The sequence below is a fragment of the Citrus clementina genome, unplaced genomic scaffold, assembly GCF_000493195.1.
Source record: "Citrus clementina cultivar Clemenules unplaced genomic scaffold, Citrus_clementina_v1.0 scaffold_3, whole genome shotgun sequence".
Taxonomy (NCBI): domain Eukaryota; kingdom Viridiplantae; phylum Streptophyta; class Magnoliopsida; order Sapindales; family Rutaceae; genus Citrus; species Citrus x clementina.
Genome location: NW_006262339.1, coordinates 6,756,985 through 6,782,826, shown reverse-complemented (window position 1 = coordinate 6,782,826; position 25,842 = coordinate 6,756,985). Strand labels below are relative to the sequence as shown.

At 32.6% G+C, this 25,842-nt stretch overlaps 1 protein-coding gene across 4 annotated transcripts; it reads left to right on the top strand.

Annotated features, from left to right (window-relative positions):
* The first annotated feature begins 1,056 nt into the window (after positions 1-1,056).
* On the top strand, positions 1,057-17,456 carry LOC18048918 (DNA-directed RNA polymerase IV subunit 1). 4 transcript variants are annotated; one of them, XM_006440458.2, is made up of 19 exons: positions 1,057-1,172; positions 3,796-3,920; positions 4,511-4,631; positions 4,729-4,850; positions 5,810-5,860; positions 5,942-6,151; positions 8,261-8,416; positions 8,539-8,634; positions 8,742-10,610; positions 10,863-11,032; positions 11,144-11,210; positions 11,312-11,430; positions 13,286-13,434; positions 14,034-14,293; positions 14,404-14,577; positions 14,685-14,822; positions 15,094-15,350; positions 16,022-16,133; positions 16,805-17,456. In XM_006440458.2, the coding sequence occupies exons 2-19, from the start codon at positions 3,831-3,833 to the stop codon at positions 16,973-16,975; spliced, it is 4,332 nt and encodes a 1,443-aa protein (XP_006440521.1). In that variant the 5' UTR covers positions 1,057-1,172; positions 3,796-3,830; the 3' UTR covers positions 16,976-17,456. The 4 variants fall into 4 exon arrangements, 3 of the variants coding, with proteins under 3 accessions (XP_006440521.1, XP_024044270.1, XP_024044271.1); XM_024188502.1 differs by having other exon boundaries at positions 1,161-1,183; XR_002906460.1 differs by lacking the exons at positions 15,094-15,350; positions 16,022-16,133; positions 16,805-17,456 and having other exon boundaries at positions 14,483-14,577; positions 14,685-14,774.
* The last annotated feature ends 8,386 nt before the right edge of the window (positions 17,457-25,842 follow it).

The following is a 25,842-nucleotide window of genomic DNA, read 5'->3' as shown; positions in this document are numbered from 1 at the left end:
TTTTCATTAGTTTAATTTCGATAAATAAAATGTTAATTCTGATGTTGGTAAATTTAGTTTTGATTTTGAACTTATTAAATTCTAAAAATTGAAATGTTTGGATTCGGTCCAACTTTAATTCAAATATTAATTTTTTGTTTATATTTTAAATTTTGTCCTGAACGAAAACTAATTGATCAAAAGTTCTTGAAATCAAACTAAAATTAAATGTCAAAATTGAACTGAACGGAATTAGTTTGGATTGGTTTAAGTTGATTATTGGTTCAATTATAATCATTTCGTCCAACCTTAATTACTTCTTCATGTTTGATTAAGAATCATGTTCAATCTTTCAACCACAAACAAGATATGTGTAACATCAATACTAAAAGATTATGTTATTACATATTACGTTGTGATAGAAAAAAAAAATCTAAAATCATATGTTATTATATTTTAAATATATTAAATTATATTCCATTCCTCATACAATTTTTTTTTTTGAAAAAAAAAATTGTACCACAATTTAAGTTACGTCCTCCCTAAGTAATAAAATTGTTATGACCATTAAAGTATAAAGTCTCCATACCTTGAAAGTAATAATTATATATGAATAAATACCCATAATTTTAAAATTTATTCCAAATTCCAAACTGTAAGAATAATCAATAACATTCGAGTAATAATCAAATCCAAAGGCTTTATCTGAAAAGATAAGATTTTCTTTCAAAAAAAAGCTGAATCCCATAAATTAAAGATTAGAAAACAAAATTCCTTTATTTGTCAATTTTTATTTAGGAAAAAGGGCTGATAAAATCGTAATTAAAAAGAAAAGCAGGGGTATATAACTGACACAAGAAAAAGAACCTTATAAAAATAGTCCTCGCCCCCGTGTCTCTTTCAAAGTCTACCGTTACTGTTGCAGTTTCGCAACTCTCTTGCCTTGAACTCGGCGTTTTGTCTTTTGATCAGTAGAAACGAAACGACGGCGTCTTCACTAGCCTTTTTGCCCTTCAATTCTTGGTTTATTTACGTTTTTTTTTTTTAACTCAGTTATCAGTGGTTTTATTTATTATATTATTCACTGGGCTTCTTTACTGTTTGTTTCAAGATCATCACTCTGCTCAGTCCTTTGAGTTCTCTTTGTATTTGCCTGTCTTCTCAAGTGAAGACTGTTAAAAGTACATTACAAAGTGAGTAAAAGGTCTGTTTATTTATTTTTTCTTATTTTCAGAATTTGTATGTGACAATTCATCGTGGTTATTTATTTGTCTCGTTATTTTTTGTTTTCTTTAATACTTTTTTTTTTTGGGGGATTACGGTGGGTGGTTTTGTTTCTTTGTTTGCATGTAAATATGGGTTTATTTGGATGCAATGAGTAATGAAGCTCATGGGTTTTGAAGTAATGTGAGTGAGTGATATGGGGTTTTGTTGGTCGTTAGGGGGGTAAAAGTTTGAAACTCGAGCAATGTGCTTATAAAGTTTGAGTCTTTTTTGTTGATCGTCAGTGATTGATATGACTTCTTTTCCTTTTCTTTTTAAGCTGCAAATGACGAAGTCTTTCTGTAATTGATTGATCAATGGTGTCAATGGTGCGCTTTTTTTTTCTTTTTTCTTTTTTAAATAAATGACTTGCTAGCTGCTTTTTTTTTTCTTTAGTTGGTTATAGTTCGCACTGTTTTGTTTTTCTTGGCTTTTTTTTTGGGGGGGGGGGGGGGGATGGGGGGAGTGAGGGGGTTTTCATGTGTTCGGATCAATGAATGAAATTGACAGCTCATGTAGGTTGTTTCATTAGATTGTTCATGGAGGGATCCTTTGTTTTTGGTGGTGGATTGGTGGGTTTGGTGCTTTTGCTTATTTGAAACTTTAAAAAAAAAAATTCAAATTGAGAAAGCAGTGATGATGTTCGCACTTGATTTTTGAATTGGCGCGAATGGTAGTTTGTATGTACTAATTGATTATGGTGGGTTATGGAAGTGTTTAAAAGTAACTGCCACTTTGTCCGCATGTTAATTTTTCAGTTTGATGTGGCACGTGTGCGATCTTGATTGCCTCGTGTTATTTTTGTTATGAATTACATGTGTGACGTATGAATAAATTGGCGTGCAATGGATATATTTGTCATGTTTGGTGAAAATTTTTGAAGTTCTCATGCAACCTACTCTTTTTATCAGGGTGATTTCCTCATTCATGCTTAAGTAACATGGAATTCTCTTAGGGTAGCAAGCCGGTGCTGAATTTTATAAAATACATTAGAGGTGCATCAATCAGATGCCCAAAGCTATGCTTTAGCTAATACCTTTCGGTTTGATCTCTTGATTAATTTTTAAGTGCTATAAGTTTTGCTGTTATTCATTCATTTATCTATTTTTGTTTTGACCGTTATTTGTACGCTAGAATGCCTTTGGCTTTTCTTTTTTGGTTATTCATTTTTGATATGATTCTTTTTCTTTTACGACGAGAGATAGTTTGAAGATTGATTCCAAATATGCAAAGCAAGCGATCTTAACTTTTTGTTGTAACCACAACAATTTAAGGACTATAAATGTATTGAGCAATATATATTTTTCTGGTGGTGGCATGCCTATTCATATCATGACACAAGTTATACTCAAAGGTTCTGTTTAGACACATATTAAACTACCCTTAATCTTTTGAGGAACCAAATGGACATTTAATACTTTGTTGATTCTTGCCTCTTATCATTTCTCCTAGACCAGCTGTGGTGGTATTAGGCCAGATAACATATTTAAGTCTTCTTTTCTTTTTCTTTTGATTGCAGTACTTGATCTCTTTATTCCTTGTTCATAATTTCTGAAGAATTTGTTAATAATATATGGTTTGGTTCATATTTAAAATATTGACAGAAAGCCTTAGACCAATTGTGTGCTTGAGTGTTTTTCTGCCACGAGGCAATTGTCGAGATGTGCATGTGGTATCAAATTAATAACGTTAGTTACAAATACATTGGATGATTCCAATTAATAGATGAAGAAGACCGTTTAAAAAAAAAAATTTAAAGTTTGTTGCTAGTAAAATTTATTGAAATGGGGGTTGATACAATTTTGTATAGCTTTAATTGATTTTAGGTGGATACCTGGTCCACTACTTGCGTGTCACTTGTCATTATATACCAATATAAGTACTCATAGTTTTCTTTACCAAATTTCAATAATAATAATAATTGAAATTTGTGGCAAGATTTACTTACTAAGGCCTTAGATGTTTTTGCAACACTGTTTCCGATGGTTTATGATTATTGTCATTTTTTCGCTGTTTTCCCTTCTTCCTGAGTTTCTGATTGGCTAGTGGGTGAGGAAGAAGTTCTAAAGTCTTTTGTGCTAGGCCTTTAGCACAATACCAAGACACTTCATGAAGCCAAGAGGATTTTGCTGACAAGCAAATCTCACAGGTTGAAGGGATTTTGACATATGTCTTAGAGAAATTTTCAAACAGGTTTTCTTATCGTTGATAACTTTAACTTAATAGTTATTTTATATTCTTCCTTGTTTTTTTTTTATGGGTTTTTTTGGAACCTTCAAAGATTTATTACACAATAGTTTGTTCAAGCAAATTAGAAAAAAGGATAAAAGAAGGGGTCTTTGGTTTCACCATTGGTGAATTGTGTTGCTGCCCCAAGCTACTGAACTTTATTGGGCAATCCATGGCTGATGCACTATTGTGTATCATATTGTGTGTTTTTGTCAGAACGGTCTTTTACAATAGATGTCTAGATTTAATCTTATTGTTATGCATATGTGTTTATTTGTGCCTAACACCATTTTATGGTTGGTCTTCCTTTGGATGTGCTTGTAGGTTGCTCGAACCATTATATAAGGTCACCAACTTCAATGGACAATGAATTCTGTGAAGAAGGGCTGGAAGTGCCCTCTGGTATCCTGACTGGGATATCTCTTGGAATTTCAACAGACACTGAAAAAGTGAGACCCTATTTCAGCTGATTATTCACTTATGTTATGTGCCTGGTGTCCTTTCTTTTGTAATTTTATTCATTTTGACGTGTTTGTGTGTAAATCACGTACCGATGTGCATGCATGTGCATTTAAGTTTTGACCAGTAAATGCTACTTCGAAAAGGTAGTGTACATTACATCATTAATGTACTTTCTTTTTCTGTTTTATACTTTGAAAAGTTTATAAAAGGTAGTTTTGCTACCCCATCTCCTTAGAGCTATCAGATTGTATTGCTGCACGTATCAGTTTAATGAAATTTATTCTTTGAAGCAGCCCCACGAATTTCCTATTTCCATCCCCCCTTACACTCATTCTGTACTTTTCTGTTCTTTCAGTTCTTACTTCTTTTGATGTTCCTTTACAATTGTTTCTTGCGTTCAATCTTTGATTTTTTTAACCCATCACATTGTGTTCTTGTATGTTATATGCTTTGGCTGTTTAGCCGTGGCAAAATGGAGAAAGAAGACCTTTTTACTATTTCATTGCTTAAGTTTATTTTTCAGAATGATGTGATGTATTTATCATGATAAAGTTTAATATTCTGATTTATTAAACAGGAAAAGTTATCCGTAATGGAAATTGGTGCAGTCAGTGAGGTCACCAATCCTAGGTTGGGGCTTCCGAACCCAACTAATGAGTGCTCCTCATGTGGAGCTAAAGATAGGAAAGCCTGCGAAGGTCTGATGCATAATTTGGACGATATTATCTTTACTGATATATACTTATTTATAAATTCTGCTAATTTTGCACTAACTGTATTTCCATCAATTTTCAGGGCACTTTGGCTTTATCAAGTTTCCATTCACAATACTACATCCATATTTTCTATCAGACATTGCAAAGCTTTTAAATAGTATCTGTCCTAAGTGCAAAACTATCCGGAAAGAAAGACAAAAGGTTAGGTACCTAGTGCTATGAGTTGATATGAGAAGTTTTGTACTACTGGAAAAGTTAGGGATATCTGTGATTATCTTTATTTAGCTAGATATATTTCCATTTTCTGGGATTGAGAAATCTAAAAAAATAGTGGAGCTCTCTCTCTCTCTCTCTCTCTATATATATATAGAAGTAACGTCCAATGCAGCATTATGGTGTTTAATTAGCTTAGAAGTAACCATATCAGCAGTATTAGTACATGACTACACACACCTAAGTTGTATGTATGTTTGACCTCCTGCGGTTATCAATTCAACAAAATTCTAATTATCTTACTGCAGAGAACAAAAGAAAAGTTGTGATCTTTGACGTCATTGAGTCAAATCTGAAATCCTTTTATCTAGTTCTCAGTGCATTTGATGATCCCTATGTCTGAAAAAAAGTTAAGAGCCTGAATCATGAACATCCATGTGAAGTTATATATATATATATATAGACTATAAACTAGTTTAGCAGGCTGCAAAGAGTTTGGGGAAAAATTATAATGCAGATTATGCAGCGGCTAGAAATTGGCTAAAAGTTGCAAAATTTTTTGCAGACTCACTGTGCTGGGAAGGGCTAGTGCTCCCACACCCAATCCACCATTGATCAATATGTGATAGCGTTTTGGTGAAAGTAGTAAATCTTAAAATGGACTATGTTTCAAATAGTGTTTTAGTTTGTTGTATTTTGCTTGATGTTTTCTTTATGATTTGTCCTAAAATGCTTGAAAGAAAAATTGAGTTTGCTGGTGTTTCGATTTTTGTCACCGTCCATGAATTTACATGTGATCAATGTGAGAAACTTTGCACTGCATACTAGTCCAAGATTAATATTAGGGAGTATAATGGCTAAAAAGTTGTCAGTCTTGTCAACGACTGTAATGTGGAATAATCTTTTAGGTCATGCTTTTCTGATTTTTCTTATTATGCATGTCCCAGGGGGCTGGTTCTTCACGGAAAGAACAGCCAAGGGTTTGCAAATATTGTGTTGTAAGTATTTTTGGTTCTTCTGTTTAGATTGTTCCCTTTTTCTCCTTTGTGGCTTATGAATCTAATTTTTCCTATTAACAGCGAAATCCTGCACAATGGTACCCAAGAATGCGGTTTAAACTTTCATCTAAAGATCTCTCAGGGAAAACTGCTATTATTGTTGAAATAGATGAAAAGCTGTCAAAGAAGAATAAAAAATTGCCTGATGATTACTGGGGTTTTATTCCATTTGATGCTCAACAAGAAGAAAATAGTGTGAAACCAAACAGAAAGGTTTTATCATGTAAACAGGTAGCACGCCCTTTGCTATATATATATATATAATTTTCTCCATTAATATGAATATGCATTTCTGTAAAACAGTTACACACACTTATACAAATTGCAGATGTGTATGTTATGTTGAATGCTGGAAAGACCCTGATTGCTGTATATTCATGTCTGTTGTATTAGATCCAATAAGTGATAGTCATATTTCTAGATTTAGTCGACTATAACACTCTCTTTCTTTTCTTTTTTATGATGGTCTGGTTTTAGGCTGCCTGTTTACCTTCATTGTAAAAGATATTATTTTATGTGTAAAATATCTTTCTGTTTGCTACTAGAGAAAATACCATAGTCATGCGAGCCAATTCTGTTTATAATGTAGCACGGAATAATTTCTTGCTATGTTTTTGCCTGCACTCCTTATGTTGGCAATATTTGTGTTGCCTCTGCTCGTATTTCCATTAAATATGAATTACTTTTCCTCTTAATTTCTTCATATTTTTTTCTTTTAATCATTCAGTTATTCTGTATGGTTGTTACTAATGGCCAAAATCTATCTTTTGGACTGTTGCTTGCATTAAAATTGTAGATAAATGCATATTGATGATTTTGCATAATCATTATTATTAAAATTTTCCAGTACCAAATTACTTTGTTTATATAACATCAATAAGTAGCCAAAAAGAAGGTTTAGATTGATTGATACATTCAGCAAGTTTTGTCCAAGAAGTAGTCATTTGCCTCAAAAACTTGACTCTCCCTGTCAATATTGCTTGGTTTCTTAAACGTTGTGTCCTGCACTGCACCAAATGGCCTTCTTTGTATCTCATTCAAAATGTCTGAGGAACAGTTCAATCAAATAACTAGATAAACCAATTTGTATTTGTTGTTGTCTGATTATTGTCTCATGTACTTCTAAATGTGAATTATTTTGTGTCTTTAATCTTTTGTTATACTATTTTACTATTCCTATATTACTTATATTACCAAGTTACTCTATGTATTAGTATATATGTTATGGGGAAATTAACTAAAAGGGTATTAATATATCATTATGTATTAACTAAAGATACTATTTAGTATTTTATTGCTTTACATATCAATTGTGAATTGCTTGATATTTGTAATAGTTTCTGTTATTCAAATGCCACTTCCCCCATGATACCAATCTTTCAGTCAGTCTTGCTTTATCTTTCTTGTAATATTTCCAGGAGGTGGAAAAAGATGCCTTTTGTTGTAAAGTTGGACTGAGGACAAATCTTATAATTCTTTTCAGAAGCCATTTCTAATAAAGAGATAACTGATGGGGGCGGAGGAATGCTATGGTGAAGACAAAGTTCTTTCCATCTTTTGCATCCATCTATACTGGGAAGGGTTTTGACCCGGGGGGGGGGGGGGGGGGGGGTCCCTGGGAGGGGTCTTTAAACAAGGGGTTAAGGGGGTTTTTTTCCCCCCGGGCCAAAAGAAAAAAAACCCTCCCAAAAGGTTTGGGAAAATTTTAGACACGTGTCAGGCATTTTTGTCTTGTTTGGATGCCTTGCCAACCTCATTCTTGTTTACTAATATATATTTTCTGCTCCTCACCAAAAATAATAATAATAATGAATAAATAAATAAAATAAAATAAAAATTCTGCAGCTACTTCCTGCATGACCTTTTATCATTGAGGCTATACCATCTCTTAAAAGGTTGTATGATAATGAACTTTATTGTTATTCTTGTGGAAATTTCTGAAGGGAAAAGCTTAAATGTCCGTCAAATAGATTAGTTTGTTCTGCTAACTGTAGTCTGAATTGTGAATTTTGAAATATTAAATTATGACTAAACAGATAAGTGTAAGCTAATAAGCAAGGGCCTGACGACATTATTTTGTCATATCTCAACTAGTGCAAGGGGATTTAAACAGTTAACTTATACCATTTTTATCTATTGCTAATCTAAATAGCGTAAACCAGTAGTGAAGAATCCAACAGAGTATAGAAGTTGTAATTGGAAATCCATATGGTTTTTATTTTGAAAGCATTTCTGTCATAGGTTTTGGAAGCTAGAATCACGATCTATTGTTTTCGTCATAAGGTCATACTTTCTTTCTCTGCTGCCAATTGAATGTCCTTATGATGTCCACTTATATAGGTAAGTTATTTGTTGAAAGATGTTGATCCAAGTATCAGAGAGGAGTTTATTTTGAGTAAAGATGCTCCCTTCCTCAAATGTTTCCCAGTAACACCAAATAATCACCGTGTGACAGAAGTTCCACATGCATTTTCGCATGAAAAGAAATTGTTTTTTGTAAGTATTTTTTTCTCTTTCTCTGCTTTTCTTGTCTTAAGATTTGGATGGCTTAATTAAATAATTGCGTGTGAGTTCTGTTTTTCTTTTCTCATGTCATGCTGTACTTGATTAATTTGTAGGATAATTGGACCAGGCATTTAAAGAAAATGGTTGACTACAGAGGGAGAGATATTGAATTGAGTCATCTCGTTCAGGACTGCTTGAAGATATCAAAGGCAAGTTGTGCAACATTGTTTTGCATTTGTTTCTTTAGGCACTCTTCAGCATCTTCTTATTTGAGAGAAAAATTATTTTGGCTTTTATTTATACTTTTGAAATGCAGTTACACTTAGACAAGTCATCGAGAAAAGATTCTGCTGAGGTCCGACAAAAGAAGAATATTGATATTTCCAACAGCTCTGGTCTCAGATGGATCAAAGATGTTGTTCTTGGGAAGAGAAATGATGATTGTTTTCGCATGGTTGTTACTGGTGACCCTAACATTAAACTCAAAGAAATTGGTATACCCTGTCAAGTTGCAGAGAGGTTACAAATTTCTGAACGTCTGAACTCTTGGAACTGGGAAAGGCTAAGTGTCTGCATTAGTTTTCGTCTTCTTGAGAAAGGGGAGCTTTATGTTTGCAGAAAAGGTGGGCTGGTTCGTATTCGACGTATTGATGCACTTGAATTAGGGGATATAATTTATAGGCCCCTAACTGATGGTGACATTGTATTGATAAACAGGCCACCCTCCATACATCCGCACTCCCTGATTGCTCTAACAGTGAAGGTCCTTCCAATAAGCTCAGTGGTCACAATAAATCCACTTTGTTGCTCCCCTTTCCATGGGGACTTTGACGGTGACTGCCTTCATGGATATATTCCTCAAGCAATTGGTGCTCGAGTTGAGCTCACTGAGCTTGTTGCTTTAGATAAGCAACTAATTAATCAGCAGAGTGGTAGGAACTTGCTCTCACTTGGTCAAGATAGTTTGACTGCTGCTCATTTACTCATGGAAGATGGTGTTCTATTGAGCCATTTGCAAATGCAGCAGCTGCAAATGTTCTGCCCTCATCGATTTCTGTCACCCGATATTTTCAAAATTTCAAAGGATAGTGTTTGGTCTGGGAAGCAGTTATTCAGCATGCTCTTGCCTCCAGATTTTGAGTATACATTTCCATCAAAAGATGTTTATATTAGTGGTGGGAAGCTCATATCTGCTGAAGGATCTTCTTGGCTGCGTGACTATGAGGGAAATCTTTTCCAATATCTTATCAAGCGCTATCGGGATAAAGTTCTTGACTTCTTGTATGCTGCTCAGGAAGTTCTTTGCGAGTGGCTGTCAGTTAGGGGCATGACTGTTTCACTCTCAGACTTGTACCTCGCTTCTCACTCATGCTCCCGAAAAATTCTGATGGATGAAATTTTTTATGGTTTGCGAGAAGCTCAGGACACTTGTAATTTTCAACAGCTGATGGTGGATTCTCATATGAATTTTCTTATGAGTGCTAAAGATAGTGAAAGCACCAGGTCTTTGCAAGGGGAGCACCTGTCTTATGAAAAGCAGAGATCAGCCGCTCTCAGTCAAGCTTCTGTTGATGCTTTTAAGCATGTGTTCTGGGATATCCAGAATTTAGCCTACAAGTATGGGAGTAAGGACAACTCATTGTTGGGTATGTTTAAGGCAGGAAGCAAGGGTAATTTACTAAAGCTAGTTCAGCATAGCTTGTGTCTTGGTCTGCAACACTCATTAGCCCCATTGTCATTTAGATTTCCCCATGAACTCTCTTGTGCTGCTTGGAACAGGCTAAGGGCTGGGGATAATACAGAATGTGCCAAGTCTTATATACCATCCGCTGTTGTTGAAAATTCCTTTTTGACAGGATTGAATCCCTTAGAATGTTTTATTCATTCAGTAACAAGTCGAGACAGTTCTTTTAGTGACAATGCTGATCTTCCGGGTACTCTTACTCGAAGACTTATGTTCTTCATGCGTGATCTGTGCACAGCATATGATGGAACAGTGAGAAATGCTTATGGGAATCAGATTGTTCAATTCTCTTATAATATTGAGGGGACATCTACTCCAACAGGTGAGATCGGTGACCAACCTGTTGGTTCACTATCTGCTTGCGCTATTTCTGAGGCGGCATACAGTGCATTAGATCAACCTATCAGTTTGCTCGAAACTTCACCGCTGCTAAATCTAAAGGTGCATTTTCCCTTCATCCCTTTTCTTTCTGAGAAGTGTAGTCAAGTTTGTTTATGTGCCTTTTCTTTTCCTTCAAAATTTGTGGAAGTGCATCTTTAATGACCCAGGTGGAGTTTCCTAATTGATGGATCAACCATGTTAATAAAATTTTTTACATTTCGTGTTCCAAACAAATGATGCATCAATCATGTTCAAACGGATCTGAGTATTACTTTCAATTTACCAGTTTTGATATTTGATGAAATTGCACAGAACGTACTGGAATGCGGGTCGAAAAAAAGCAATGCGGACCAGACTATGTCTCTATTCTTATCCAACAAACTGGGGAAAAGGAGGCATGGTTTTGAATATGGAGCCCTGGAAGTCAAGAATCATTTGGAGTGCCTAATGTTGTCAGATATTGTTTCTACTTCCATGATAATGTCAACTTCTATGTCTCTATTTCATTTTCATTTACTGCTCTCCTGGTTTTAAATTGGCTATAATGGTGAAGTGGTGATTTCATACTGATTGATGTCTTTTGTGGATATTAGCTACTCTCCACAGACGGGCAGCATGAAGCATTTTAGTCCTTGGATATGCCATTTCCATGTGCGCAAGGTAGGATATGCCATTTCCATGTGCGCAAGGTAGCACAATGTGGATATACATATCATTTATATGCCTGTGTTGTTTTTTGCTATAAATTTTTGTGCCTTCAGGAAATCATGAAGAGGACAGGATTGAAAGAACATTCCATTATTGATTCCTTGTACCGGCAGTGTAAAGCCGCTAGAACAGAATTGAAAATCAGTGTTCCTGATATGCTCATTTCAAACAAGTAAGCTGCTTCCCCCCTGGAACTGTGAAATTTAATTGCTGTTACAACAGGAAGTTACTGGACATTCATGTAACTCTATTTACCACTAGTGTTATGAATAGATTGAAACTCTTGGTATAATAGATAACAGGTAGAGATTGATATAATAGGAGTTCAATGTGGATTGTGTATTCTGTCTATTTAAAGTCACCACTTTTTAGGTATGGACACTACATTTGATTTGATCGCGCTGAACTCCAAACAGGACAGTTAAATTCATTTCTGTGGAGTGATCTGGGCTTGAATTCATTTCTTAATTTTAACCAACTTTTGATTGTTACCAGCGTGCATATCTAATCTCAGGCTGGCAACTTTTGAACCCATATTCCTTCTATCTTCTGCATAAAATGGGTGCAGTTTCTGGTCCTTTTGATCATTTTGCTGTTATAATTTACATCTGTTTCTTTCTAACTTTTTTTTTTCCCTTTTTCTGGTATGTATATGCTTTTCCTAATTGCTCTTCATCCTTAAATCTATTGATAATGAGTTTTAGGTAGTAATTTAATGCTGGAATACTTGCTTTTAGTGTCATGAAACAGTTGATTAAGTTTGAAAGAATCATTTTATGTTTTGAGTATCAGTCACATTTGTTTCTTACTGTCTTACTGTCTCTCAGTTGATAAAGTTTTGAAATAATAATGCTATATCTGAGGTCAAGTATGCGTGGTATAAGCTCCTAAGTCCTGTTTCATGCCTTATGGCATACAACTTGAACGTATCTTCTTGATATTTTATTAATCTCCTCCAGAAATGGCAGTGTCTGCATTTGAGTTTTTAGCATTTTATCATTATGTATTTTGATCTTGCTGATTATTCCAATATAAAAGAAGGCTGTCTGATAAATATGATTGAAAATATTTAATTAAAGGGAAATTATCCACCGTCTACCTGTTTTTTCCAACTTTTTCAAAAATACACAATTCTTTTTTTCTTTTTTTTTGCTGGAATCTACTGAAATTACATTTCTTTTCACTTTTCCACTTCCGTTTGGAAACCATTAAGAAAACTAACAGAATATTGTATAAATGACTTTTTTACCCTCAAATGTAAAAGATAAATTATCCACCGACCACCTTTTTTTTTTTTTTTTGCTGAACTCCACTTGAAGTTATATTATTTTGCACCTTTCCACTACTGTGTCATTGTGAAATGACAATTTTACATGTCAGCGAAGTTCTAATGGTGTTATAACGAGAGTGGACTAATGAAAAAAATGATAACTTCAGGTGGAGCGCTGCAAAAAAAAAAAAAAAAGATTAGTGTATTTTTGAAAAACGGTGAAAAAACGGGTGGACAGTGGATAATTTCCCTTAATCAAATTACTGGAAAGAATTTTTATTGCACACACACATGCTATTGGATTCTAATTTTTTAGCGACATACCATTTGTAGTTTTGCATATTATTAATATCTTACACTAAAATGATTGACAGTTTATCTGAAGCTGTTTAATTGTGTTATTTGCTCTGCTAAAATTCGTTTAAGTATGAAATTTATAAATTGTGCAGTTATTATCTAGTGTCATAGCTGTCTCACTTCCAATTTCTCTCATTGTGGGTTACTTTTTCTTTCATGCTTTTGCCTTTAAATTTATACTGTCATTACAAATTGTACTTTTTCCCAGCCAATTCTTGTACTCTCTCAGTTTTTCCAGAACTATGGATTTGAATTTACCGTATGTATAACACTAAAAGCTGTTTGGAACTTCTGAGTTTCCTTCTACTGCAATAATCCATAATGGTTCTTGTCTGGAACATCATTGTCCATTTCTTTTTTGAGATTATTGTTCATCTTAATTTATCTAATTAAATGGCAGGGACTGTTCTTCAATTAACATGCAGAAGGAATGCAATGACGCATTCTGTGTCACTGTCATGATTGTTGAAAACTTCAAGAGAACTTCCATAGATTTGGAGACAATTCAAATGTGGGTGATGCCTTTCCTTCTGAAAACAGTAGTCAAAGGTTGGTAGCACTCTGCATGTCTAGGTCTATCTTGCTTTAATTTTCAAGTTAACAGATATGACTGTTGATTGATATTTGATTCTAGTTTGCTGATTCTCATTTGTAGTTTCAAATGTCGGTCTTGTCTGTGCCTTTGTAGATATTGCTTTGATTCAAGACTTGGATTTGCTTAAATGTATTCTTAAATCTTGTTGAATTGGAAGAACTGAATCTGTTCCAAGCATGTCTGGAATGGAAAATTAGAAATCTGACAATTCTGAATGTCAAAGATGGGAAGAAACATGATTAAATGCTTCAAAACCAAACATGAAAAGAGTATACTGAGCTAGTTTTGTTATGTGGTTTTGCAAACATGCAGTTTCTTATATCTGAATAGTGATTACGAGCCCATGTAGTTCCGCTTATTTTTTAATCTTTTAACTTGCAGATAATTCTTGAAACCTGATAAATGTTCTGCTCTTTTTTCTCTGCAAAATGGACTATCAAAACTTAAAGTTTTGAAAATCCAGAATGCATTTAGGTACTCCATATATGTTATGTTACCCTTGTGGATATTTAGTCTTCTTTTCTTTGTTTTTTTTTTTTTTCATGTTTATTAGGATTCCGGGAGATTAAGAAGGTGGATATTTTATGGAAGGATAAACAAAAAGCATCAAAATCCCATGACGATTCATTCGGTGAGCTCTATCTGAGGGTTTCTATGTCTGGGCAATGTCATATAACAAGTTTGTGGAGTGCACTTATGAATGACTGCCACCAGATAATGGATATGATTGACTGGACACGCAGTCATCCAGATAATATTCGCAGTTTCTGTTTGGCCTATGGGATTGACGCTGGGTTACAATTTTTTCTCACTGTATGTTTCTCTTGACTGTGATTTTCCTTTTTCCTTTTTTTTTCTTTTGTGGTTTTTGTTCATGTGTGATAAATTCATACTTAACTGCTAATACGGAATTATAAATGCAGAATTTGGAGTCCGCTATATCTGACACTGGCAAGAACATACTTCCTGAACATTTGCTTATTGTTGCTAATACTCTGTCAGCTACAGGAGAGTTTGTTGGCTTAAATGCAAAAGGCTTGGCTCTACAACGAAAACATTCTTCTGTATCGTCACCTTTTGTGCAAGCATTCTTTTCTGTTAGTTCCTCTGCCTTGTTTCCTACTTTGAAGAACTTTGAGGTTTGATATTAAAGAAGCTTTTGTTGAGCCTGTAGTTCATACTCAAGTTTCGGATGTTGTTGCAGAATCCTGGTGCTTCCTTTATTAAAGCTGCAAAGGCAGGAGCTGTGGATAATCTTCAGGGGAGTGTAGATGCACTAGGATGGGGAAAGGTCCCTTCTGTAGGCACCGGCGGACACTTTGATATTATATATTCTGGGGAGGTAAATTTTGATTTTTTCTTACCAGTATTAGTAGTGTGCAAATTTTTACCGTTTAATGTCGAAATTTAATTGTTTTTTTTTCCTTTTATTAATGCTTTGGGTCAACTTTTTTTGTCATGCATTTATTCTCTTTCTTCAGATTATATTTTTATCTATTTATTTATCTGTTTATTTTCTTTTTTTAGTTGTGAGGGAGCAGCATTTGACTTTATTACTTGGCTATAAATTGTATTTAAAAGTTCTAATTTCCTGTTCCATAATTATTCATCAGGGACGCACACTTTCCAAGCCAGTGGATGTATATAACCTCCTGAGCACCCCAGTCAGTTCTAAGCAGAATGAAAAACTTAAAGTATGCAAAGCTCAGGGCCTTATATCTGACAAATGTGGTGCTAAGTTTGGTGATTTTGCGTTTAAAGGGCTGGGAAACCTGGATTTCGAGACCATATCTAGAGGGGTTTTGAGAAAATCTTGGACGTATAACGATGTCCTACGGCTCAGTAATGCCTTAAAGAAAATATTACACAAGTAAGCATTCTCCAATGATTTCCTCCTTGTTCTGTCTATGGCTTTAGTGGGGTATTCATTTATGTTTAATTAACACAGTTTCATATCACACTTGATTATATATGATTTTGTTATTCCCTTTGTATTTTTGTAAATTAACTGTAACATCTTACTGAAATTGTGAATGATCATATTGGAGTTTCACCTTGGAATGATGCCTTGTATTGGAGCATCTTGAATTGCACAGCTTCGCACATGTTACTTAAATTAACTTTTGGTAGAATGGTGTTCTCTATCTCCTACGTGATTTTTATCAAGTGATTCAAGGCACGGTGGCTTCCCAGCTGTGTGCTCTGCTTTGTGGAATTTAAAGTCAGTACCCACCCCCCCCCCCCCCCCCCCCCGTATTAAGAGTGTCCTTTCTTTTGTGAACAAAGTAGAGCACGGTAATGAGGAAATGTTTGAGTAACCCACATGCTTATATTTCATATCAAAATGCAGATTTAAGAAATGTACTCATATTTGGGGGTTTTCTAACTGACCATATTGTTTAATTCCATGATCCCTTTGTGTGATGCGTTAGTTCTTCGAATTCACAAGATTTTTTCCTTTTTGGGTAAAAAAATGAGAGCAAAGGTTTCTTTTGCCTTTTCTCTTTCTCCTAAAAAATTATGTGGCTGCTTTTGTTGTAGATATTCAATTGGTCAGAGGTTAAGTGAAAAGGACAAAACAACTGTGATAAGGGCTTTATATTTTCATCCTCGACGCAATGAAAAGCTTGGAATTGAGCCTCCAGATATAGAGGTATGTGGTTAAAAGAGTTTTTTAAGATCTCTATTGGTTCTGATTGGTTGACTTGACCTATTCTGTTAACCTGTATTTTGTTGATTCAATTATAGGAAAATAGTTGTTGGTAGTAGATTGGCGATATAAAAAGTGTTATCAAATTTTTGTGGCACTTTTCCAGTATTCTTTTCCATTCTTTTCCACATATTACAGTTTTAACCAACACTTACACAATTCAGATAAAATGAAGCAATAAGTTACATGGATCTTTGGGAGGTTAGTGTGTGTTTTGACATGTCAAGGTTTTTTTTTTTGGGGGGGGGGGTTGTGGGGGGGCGCCATCTTTTCATTAACATGGAATTAACATAAAGGAGAAATCTAATAAAAATAAAGTTAAAATATTTATAATATGTGCAAAGGAATCCTATTTTAATTGATGAATTTGTCTTAGATCCTCAGTTAATTGTTGCTTCTTGTAGGATAGGATAGAAAGGGGATTTGGCGGAAACTGACTTTTCAGTTGGATGGCTAATTTTATTACCTCAACAAACTGATCATTTACATTTTATACAAGTCTGATGCCATGTTCTTTCGCATCATTTAAAAAAAAACTACTTTTGGTAGTTTAGCATTATTGTACGTATAGTGGCAGGAGATATCATGATACTTTCTTCCCCCATCTTTTTCAGGTTACCTATCACCCTGAACATCAGAATTCACGTTGCTTTTCATTGGTAAGAGAAGATGGCTCAATTGAGGACTTCTCATATCACAAGTGTGTTATTGGTGCTCTTGAGATCATTGCCCCCGAGAAAGCAGAAATCTATCGGGCAAAATGGAAACGACTTGGTACTGCATGATCCATCTCATTGTACATGTAAATATCCAATGTCCTTGTGTCTGAAGTGTTAAAATTGGTGCTCCTCGACAATTCTAATCAAGTCTGATTTGCTGGATGGCTGACTCAAGATTTTGTGATGAATTTTGCTACTCTGACAGTGGCAATGCCCCATCGAAGAAGGATATATAGTTTCCAAAATTTTGTATCTTTCCAAAGCTGTAAATTCTCGAAAGATGCGTCACAGGGAGAGGCTACATAAACAGTAAGCCTGTTGTTTTTTGACTCTGTACAACAATTTTTTTATTTCATTTTTCCCCCCTTTCTTTTCTTTTCTGTAGTTATTTCTTTAAATATAGGAGTGTACCTTTCCCATGCTTCTTTTTGCTACTTCTACTGGGATCTTTTTTCCCTTGGAAGTTAGGCAAAAAAATGCTAGTGGAAGTAGCAAAGAAAAGCTCTGTGAAGGGCACTCTCATATTCAAGATGTATCAATAAATTCATATCGCAATGGAAAAAGATTTTCCAGTTATTCTCGTGAATAGCCTTCTCTCTTCATCCATCTCGGTAACTTGCGTTCCAAATCTAATCCTGCATCTAACCCCATTGCTGATGGTTTACACATCCCACCCCGCAAGTGTCTATAAACATAATGCCAGGTGAATTTAGCCTTGTTATGATTTCGATACATGTTCTAGAAATCCTTCATGTAGCACTATGGAGCATATGCTTTCGTGGCAGTTACTTGTCATCATGTTTCAGGTATTTTCAGTTAGGCTAAATTTGCTTCAGATGGAAAATTGGGTGTTTGTCAGCTTCTTGTAGTTTTGTCAAGGAGCTAAACTTAGGCAACATGCAGAGAAGAAACATGAAAAGGAAAGCAGTGCAAAAACTTGTTTTACTTTTTCTTTGGCATAAATGTATGCACTTTTTTTTTTTTTTCCCCAAAAGAATACTGATATACAGGACTAATATAGATATTTCAGAAATTACATTATGAGTGTAAGGACTCTCCCAAGGCCAAAGGTGCATTGCTCATGCATGCACTTTTTTAAGTTTTAAATTTTAATGGTAGCTTGAGCCTAGCAGACGGATCTGCGAATGCCAACTTGAAACATAAAGAAGAATATCCTCTTATGTGATCCCCACTCCCCAGATGCAATCCCCATCACATTTTAACATTAGCTTTGGATTTCTTCCCATATAAAAGACTTGGGAAGCAGTTATTTTAAAAGTGCTTCTCACCTTTATCACATATCTCCATTGTTCTTTTGTGCCTGGCCTAATTACTAAAAGCGAAAATACCCCATCACAGTCGAATAACCAAATTTCAAAAGAGAATCTATCCATCAGTTGAGGACGTTGTGGGAAGTGGGCTTTTAGGTTTCATGAGGTAGGGTCTAAATCACGTGCTAGTCCCCCTAGTCACCCCACCACCAATTACAACCACATGTCATTTGTTGTGATCCAGGAATGGGTGACTGAGCAATAATGGAGCTTTGCAGAGGAACTTCAATAATCAAGTATGAGAAAGACATGTGCTTGCTTTATTATATTGTTGTACAGATGTGTAGTGTTTAAGAATCAAACACTCGATTAGTACTGAGTTGAATAAATAATCCCGACTTGATTGCATCAAGAATCATTATGGCTCGCGTTGTTTTGAGTAGTCTTCAGTCACGGCAGCTTAATTTGCGTAAGTAAGGAGAAGAGCGTATACATAAACACGTCAAATGTAACAACGCTCATTATCTTGTCTGATTAATCCTCTGATATGTTATTTTAATTAGAATTGAAAGAACTGATGGTTTTTTTTTTTTTTTTTTTTTTTTGTGTGCGGTAATAATTATTGAAAACGACAGTCCCATCTCAACCGGTAATTAAATTCCCAGAGACACAACGTATTCTTCTACGATCCGAAGTAGGAATGAGTTCAAATCAACCAAAATTTCTCACCAAATTATTCCTTTAATCATGTCTGACAGCGACGTGTTATATAAATAAAAAAAAAAATGTAATCTCATGCATATCTTTATATCGCAAGTATCGAAAAAATATGTAGATCTATGAGAATCGCAAGGCCGCCAACAAGCAGCACAACAATTAGATTTTGTCGGGAGGGAATGGAATATTAGGTGCGTGTCTGTGTCTGTGCGTGCGAGATTACAGAAAGTAACAAATAAATTTTTTAAAGGAGTGCTGGTTGTATCACGTGATCTATAATTAAGCGGTCTGACTAGTGACTAAAACTTCGGTCGTAGTAAAACAGCTCCGTATCAATAGAAGTTACAGAAAGCTTAGCTTCAAAATATCTTAATTGTACTTATATATTCGATGTTAGATTAATTAATGGACCACTGTCTCATGGCGACAGCCACTTCTTTTATGTTATGGCCGCAATCACTTATTAATTAATATCATTAAACACGTCACGCGTGTACGTAACTTTTATACGTCCAAACAAATATTCGTGGTCCTTCGGTATGACAATGAGCTCGTTGACTTCTCTTTAATAAGGTTAAATTGTCCCATTCAAATAAAATAAAACAGTTTAAATCGTAGATGCTCTCAATTTTATTAGTGATATATTAAATTTAATTCATATTTTCTTTCATAATATTTTTTTTTTAAAAAAAAGATAAGGAGTAGGCAAATTCTAAATTCACATATTCAAATTTTATGTTAGCTTCAATCAAAGAGTAGTAATATCTCTATCTTGATCAAAGCTTTTTAGCAGTAAAAGCTGGAAGAATCTCGGTGAAAATAATGTCGGGATTGAATTGTGGAAGCAAGTTTCTTCTCCATGCAAACTAGGGCACGAGGTTAATAAATAATGAAGTATTTGGATCACAAACCAAAAAAAAAAAAAAAAAATATTCTGAAAATCTTGTAACAAATTGTGATTTTGCTACACTCTGTGAATTTCATGAGGATAATTACAAAAAAAGATATTTATACGTTTTTAATAAAACGTAAAACTTCAAATAATCGATAGATATTTATCTTTGTTCTATAGACTATAATTAGTCATTGATGTTTTTGTTTATCACGTTGTTATTAAGACAATGGGAGTTTGAAAATAAATAAATAAATAAAAATACAATAGAAAGAAAGAAAGAAAGCATGCCAAATGGAATCCTGGTTCACGGTGGCATACAAATTATAACAACCAATCAATATTTTGCGGGCGGGGTAGTCCAACACAACTATAATTGAATTACTTAAGGGTAATATAATAATTACGATTTTTTTTTTAAAAAAGTTGGGATGTGATTGCAATATCACCACCCTTCGATGATTTTTTATTTTTTATTTTATTTTTTCGAGTAGTAACATTAATGGTCCATTTATTTTCTAGATTGGGAAATTGAAATCTACAATGAGAATAATTTATTATTCTTACTTACTAAATACAGGTGAAAATGAGAATAAAACATGTGGAACTTGCATATTTTTAGGATCAAGTCCTTAAACTTTTGAAATCTTTATTTCACCTCATTTAAATTTCATAATTTTACTTTTGTTTCTCAATTAAATTATTATTATTAAAAATAATTATTTTGAATAATAATAACCACATTTATCATATTAAATAATAATGATAATCAACTAAGGTTATTCTAATAACTTATAATAATACATTTCGATTCCCAGACAAAGTAAACAAATTAATGGCAATATAGTTCATTTCGATTCTGATTCCTACAACTGAAGCAAATTATTTATTTCGATTCTCATTTCTCATTCCGATTTCAGTTCATTTCTAATTCTAAATTATTTCAATTACCGATTAGTAAACGCAATCTGTTTTTTTTTTTTTTTTTTGGACAAAACCACAAGCATAGAAGTCCTTATCACTACGTCACATGTCATCATATATTCGTGCATTGCATTAAAGAACTAGCTGTAAAATCAATGAATTAGTTGTTACATACTTACATTCTTTAAAATCTGCTTATGTTAAAGAAATTATTTGTTCCAAAGTGTTTTGAGAGTGTAAGAAATAAATTATTGATTGATTATAATAAACGTAATTTTAATTTTAATTTTAATAGAATCCCAAGTAAGAAAAGTAACTTGGTATTTTTGTTTGATGTATTTATAATCATCATGAATCTAGATCGGATCAATTCTACTAAAACAAAACGGAAATTTCAACACTTAATTGATTTATAATTAAAAAAGAAAATTGTAAATGCAATCTTGTACAACTTTGAATGGATGCATAATAAAAGAGAAATGGGTTAAGTTTGGATAAGGATCCGATCCACGGCTGCACAGTGCGTCTAAGTTAATCATGTTATGGGTGCGTGACACTTGTTATAGCGTTGTCCGCGTATAGTGGCAGCGTTCGGCACAAATCAAACGTTAACCCCAAGCCTTTGTCTTTATCCATAGGCACAGAATCAATCCTCCGCTATCGCCGACTGTTATACTTCCACTTTCTTTCTTTATTGTTAATTATTATCATTATTGTCATTTTTAGTTGACAAATTGCACACAAACTCATCTTTGGCGGTCGTTGTGTCGGCTGTTGTTACCATGAGGCCATCCATCTTGTTGTTCCATTTAACCATTAGTTGGATACACGGAACACAATTAGATTTCGCTATCAGGAGGATGAATGAATATCGTGCAAAGATGCATCATCATCATAATACATACGTCATATTCGATCACATTATATAACAGGCAGCTATATTAAGTTATATATAATATTACTCAACTATTTAAACCCATCAATTCTCTCTCCACATCCTCCTTTTTATTAAAAATTTTATTATTTAAATAATTTTAAAAATTTTATTCTTTTTTTTTTTTACTTTTTCTTCTCTTTCTCTTCTCAATTTTATAAATTCTCATCAATTCATTCAGATATATTCTTTTACCTATAAATAATTGTTATCACTAATTAAGAGAAACAAAACCCCTCATTTGAAAATGAACATCAACAAATTTTCATGAGTCATAAAAGTTGATGAACATCTAAGAAATTGACTTTTATCAAACATGAAAGCTACTAAATATCAAGAAAAAAAAGGGTCCTGCTACTTTGCAACTGGTGTTTGGTACCCCTATTTTGTCATTTAGTGATTTAATGATTAAATCTAACCAAAGAGTTGCATGGCCGTGCAGATGGGTTTGCATGGTTATTAACATTGTCATCCCTGATGTTTTCTGAAAAATTAAAAAAGGTAAAAGTTTCTAAATGTTGACATATATGTCCAGATTGTTTCAATTTTTTTTACAATTAAATCTATTGACCTAGTTTGACTATTAGCATGAGTATAATGTATGGATAATAATGTAATCTCATGTATAAATTTTAAAATGCACGAAAAATTAACACGCCTTAAAAAATATTTTGTTAACATAATATCTATTTAATATACAATAATTATTTGAATATGTCAATTAAAAAATAATACCTGATAAAAAATATTAATTTGTTAACAATAATAATATATGACCATAACGAACATGCATATGCCTAAATTAAATGTTTCTAATAATATTATTAATGAACAAGTTGCGTAATTCGTAAGGTATATTTAATTAAATATGTTTTTATTTTGATACTATTATCTTCTTTATTTATGTTCTTTCTTTATTTATAATTAGCAGTTTAGCACCCATGAACTCTATCCTCTATTTTTGTTTCCTTTTTTTCATAAACTCTAACCTAATAAAATAGTTTTAATTAAAAGTTTAAAACCATCATATTTTAGAAGTAGATTTTTTGATCGACAAAAGTCCTACTATTGATTCTTTGGTCTATGAAGTAGTGTGATTTAAAAAAAGGGTCCAGCTACCGTTCACTTGGTGCATGTTACCCCATATTTTATCCATATATGAGTTGCCCATTAGATCTAACGCAAAACTTGCTTCAACAGCATGGATGTATTCTATTTGGCTTTTAACATTGACATCTCTATTGTTTTTCAAAAAAGCAAAATGATCAAAAGTTTGATAAATAATTTTGGATAATTTTAAAATTTTATATTTTGATCAAGTGATCTAATTTACTATTAAAATTAATGACAATATAAGGCCAATAACTTGAAAAAAAAATTAATGCATAATTTTTTTTGAAAATAATATAATATTAATTTAATATGTAATAAATAATTTAAATATATAATCAAATACATTAATTTATCAATAATATTAAACAATTTTTAGAAACAATATAAAATTCATTTAATCAATAATAAATAATTTAAATATGTAATTAAATTTTAATTTATCAATAATAATATGACCAAATGACAATGTTAAAAAATTTCATAATAATCAATTATGGTTTAGTATTCAAATATAAATAATAGAAATATACTCTTAAGTGTAAATAGTAGAAATATTTTGGACTTATATATTAAAATTTCAAAACTTTTAATTTTTTCACTTTTCAGCAAATAAGAGGGCTTGCAAAGTAATTTACCAAAAACAAGGGTACCATGCACCCGGGGCACCGTAGCTTCGTCCGAAAAAAAAACTTATATACTAAAAGTATGGAATATAGACCATGATATATTAAGAAATGCTAAAAAAATAAATTAAAAAGGAAGTGAAGATGAGTGTTTAGTTTGCCAAATGTGAGAGTAGAAAAGAATAGGCAATTATAAGATAGAGAGAGAAAGTGATTAGTGAAAGGTATTTTTGAGATTTTAAAATTTTAAATTTTTAATAATGAATTTATTTTTTAAAATTAGTATAGAGAGAAATTTGGTGGATTCAAATAGTCTCACCAAAAAATGGTAATATTTGAAATAAGTAGGAGGTCATGGGAAACTATTTTTGGATTTGCTATATGTTTTATATGATTTAACTTAACAATACCCTATATGATAAGTTATCTCAAGACCTAATTAAATTAAATTAAATTTCTTAAACTAAATAATCTCTTGACCTAATATATATAATAATAATAAATAAATAAATTTCAAGATTGATTTTAATATAGGGTGGGTTCCCCAAACTTAAATTATGGCTTAACATATTTGAAAGGATAAAGATCTTAAGTGCTGCGTTTTAACTTTAAACAATAGGAGCTAGCTAAGTTACAGATTCTGTAACATACAGATCCAACTTAGCCAGCTCCTGATTGGTTAGCTAGCTACCAAACAAAAACAATTGCATGCTTTTTCTCCATATGCAGGACAGGTGTGGTGCATGCATTGGGTGCGTATGTTACAGAATCTGTAAGGTAGACAGGTCCTAAACAATATGTTATCCAAATTTTTGTAGAAGTACTTGGTAATGAGCTTTGAATTAAATACTTCAATGAGCTTTGTAGGCGAGCTTTTTTGAAATAGTATAATTAGTAGTTATTGGATAATAAATAACATGTAATTAATTCTTAACTATATATCACTATAAGTACCCGCATGATAAAAAATTACAAAAAGTTATTTAACACTCAATCAATTCAAATTCAATGATGAGTTCACCACCACAAGTTGATTCTTCATTACGTGCATTGCATGACTATTATAAAACACAATAATTAATTACAAATAATTGAAAAAAGGAAATAGGATTTTGAAGTAGGACGTTAATGTAGGATAGTAGAGTAATTTTTGGAATTTGTAACCTAAGGATATATATGTTCGTTTTTTTGTGTATAATATATTATTGCAAAACTTATTACAAGACGAGACAAATCCAAAACCGCTATTATCGTCCTGCCTCATGATCGAATTAGAAATTCCATTTCTTGCTTGATTATTTTATAATTTTAAGTGATTTTTCTATTTTTTCTATTGCTTTCAGGACTTTTGTCTTTTTTTTATATCGAATTTAAATGTTGTTTGTTTTATTTTTCATTTTTAGACTAGGAGAATTTTATTAAAAAATAATATTTTAAATTTACTTATTTTGATAAATTTACAATATTTAAGGTTAGTATTAAAAAATCTCAATATTCAATTATTCGTAAACTTTGATTGTTTATAGTTTATCAACTTTCCATATTTTAGTCCCTATATTTTGAGATTAATACCTATTTAGTCCCTATATTTTTAAAAATACCTCAAAACATCCTTGCCGTTAAGTATTGACATCCCTTACTGTTACATTTTATTCTTTTTGATTTACTTTTACAATATTACCCTCGTACAATAATATTTATTCTTTATTGGACATTAATAAAAAGAAAAATTAAATTATCAATTTAACCCAAAAAAGTAAAATAGAAACAAAAAAAATTATATTAATTTCTTGAATACTCCACGAGGAGTTAATATATCAAGTTTTTTATTAATGTCCAAAAAAATAGTAATTGATTTTTTTTTACATAGCTTCCACAAAGATTAGTATATATTTTCTTTGTTTTTATTTTATTTTTGGGGTTAAATTGACAATTTTATTTTTTATTAATGTCAAAAAAGAAACAATATTACAAAAAGGGTAATATTGTAAAAATAAGCTAAAATGGATACAAAGTAACGGCGGGGGGTGTCAATAGTTTAACAATAGAAATGTTTTGAAGCATTTTAAAAAATATAGAGAATAAATAAACACTAACTTCAAAATATAAAAACTAAACGAGCTTTTATCCTTCCGTATCGTCAATTTCTTTTGTTCAATACTAGTAACTTTACACTTAAAAATCTACCTAAATATTGATTCTGTTGGGATCAACAGTATTAAATTCTCAGTGACTTTCATGTGTGCATGCCCACTTTTACAAGTGTATTTTTTAATCAACATTGCATTTGAGAGTTTTTAAAGTCAATTATAATTTGACTTTTACAAGTGTATTTTTTAATCAACATTACATTTGCCAGTTTTTAAAAGCAATTATAATTTGAATCTTGAAATCACACGTCAAAAGGAAAAGGTGATGATTAGCGTTTTACTTTTGTGTGGAAAGGGTAAGCACCAACG

Excerpts from the sequence above, each read along its gene's own strand:
- LOC18048918 (XM_006440458.2), top strand. The coding sequence starts at position 3,831 with ATGGACAATGAATTCTGTGAAGAAGGGCTGGAAGTGCCCTCTGGTATC. Across the intron at positions 4,632-4,728 it reads AGATAGGAAAGCCTGCGAAG|GGCACTTTGGCTTTATCAAG; the intron begins GTCTGATGCATA and ends ATCAATTTTCAG. Across the intron at positions 10,611-10,862 it reads CACCGCTGCTAAATCTAAAG|AACGTACTGGAATGCGGGTC; the intron begins GTGCATTTTCCC and ends GAAATTGCACAG.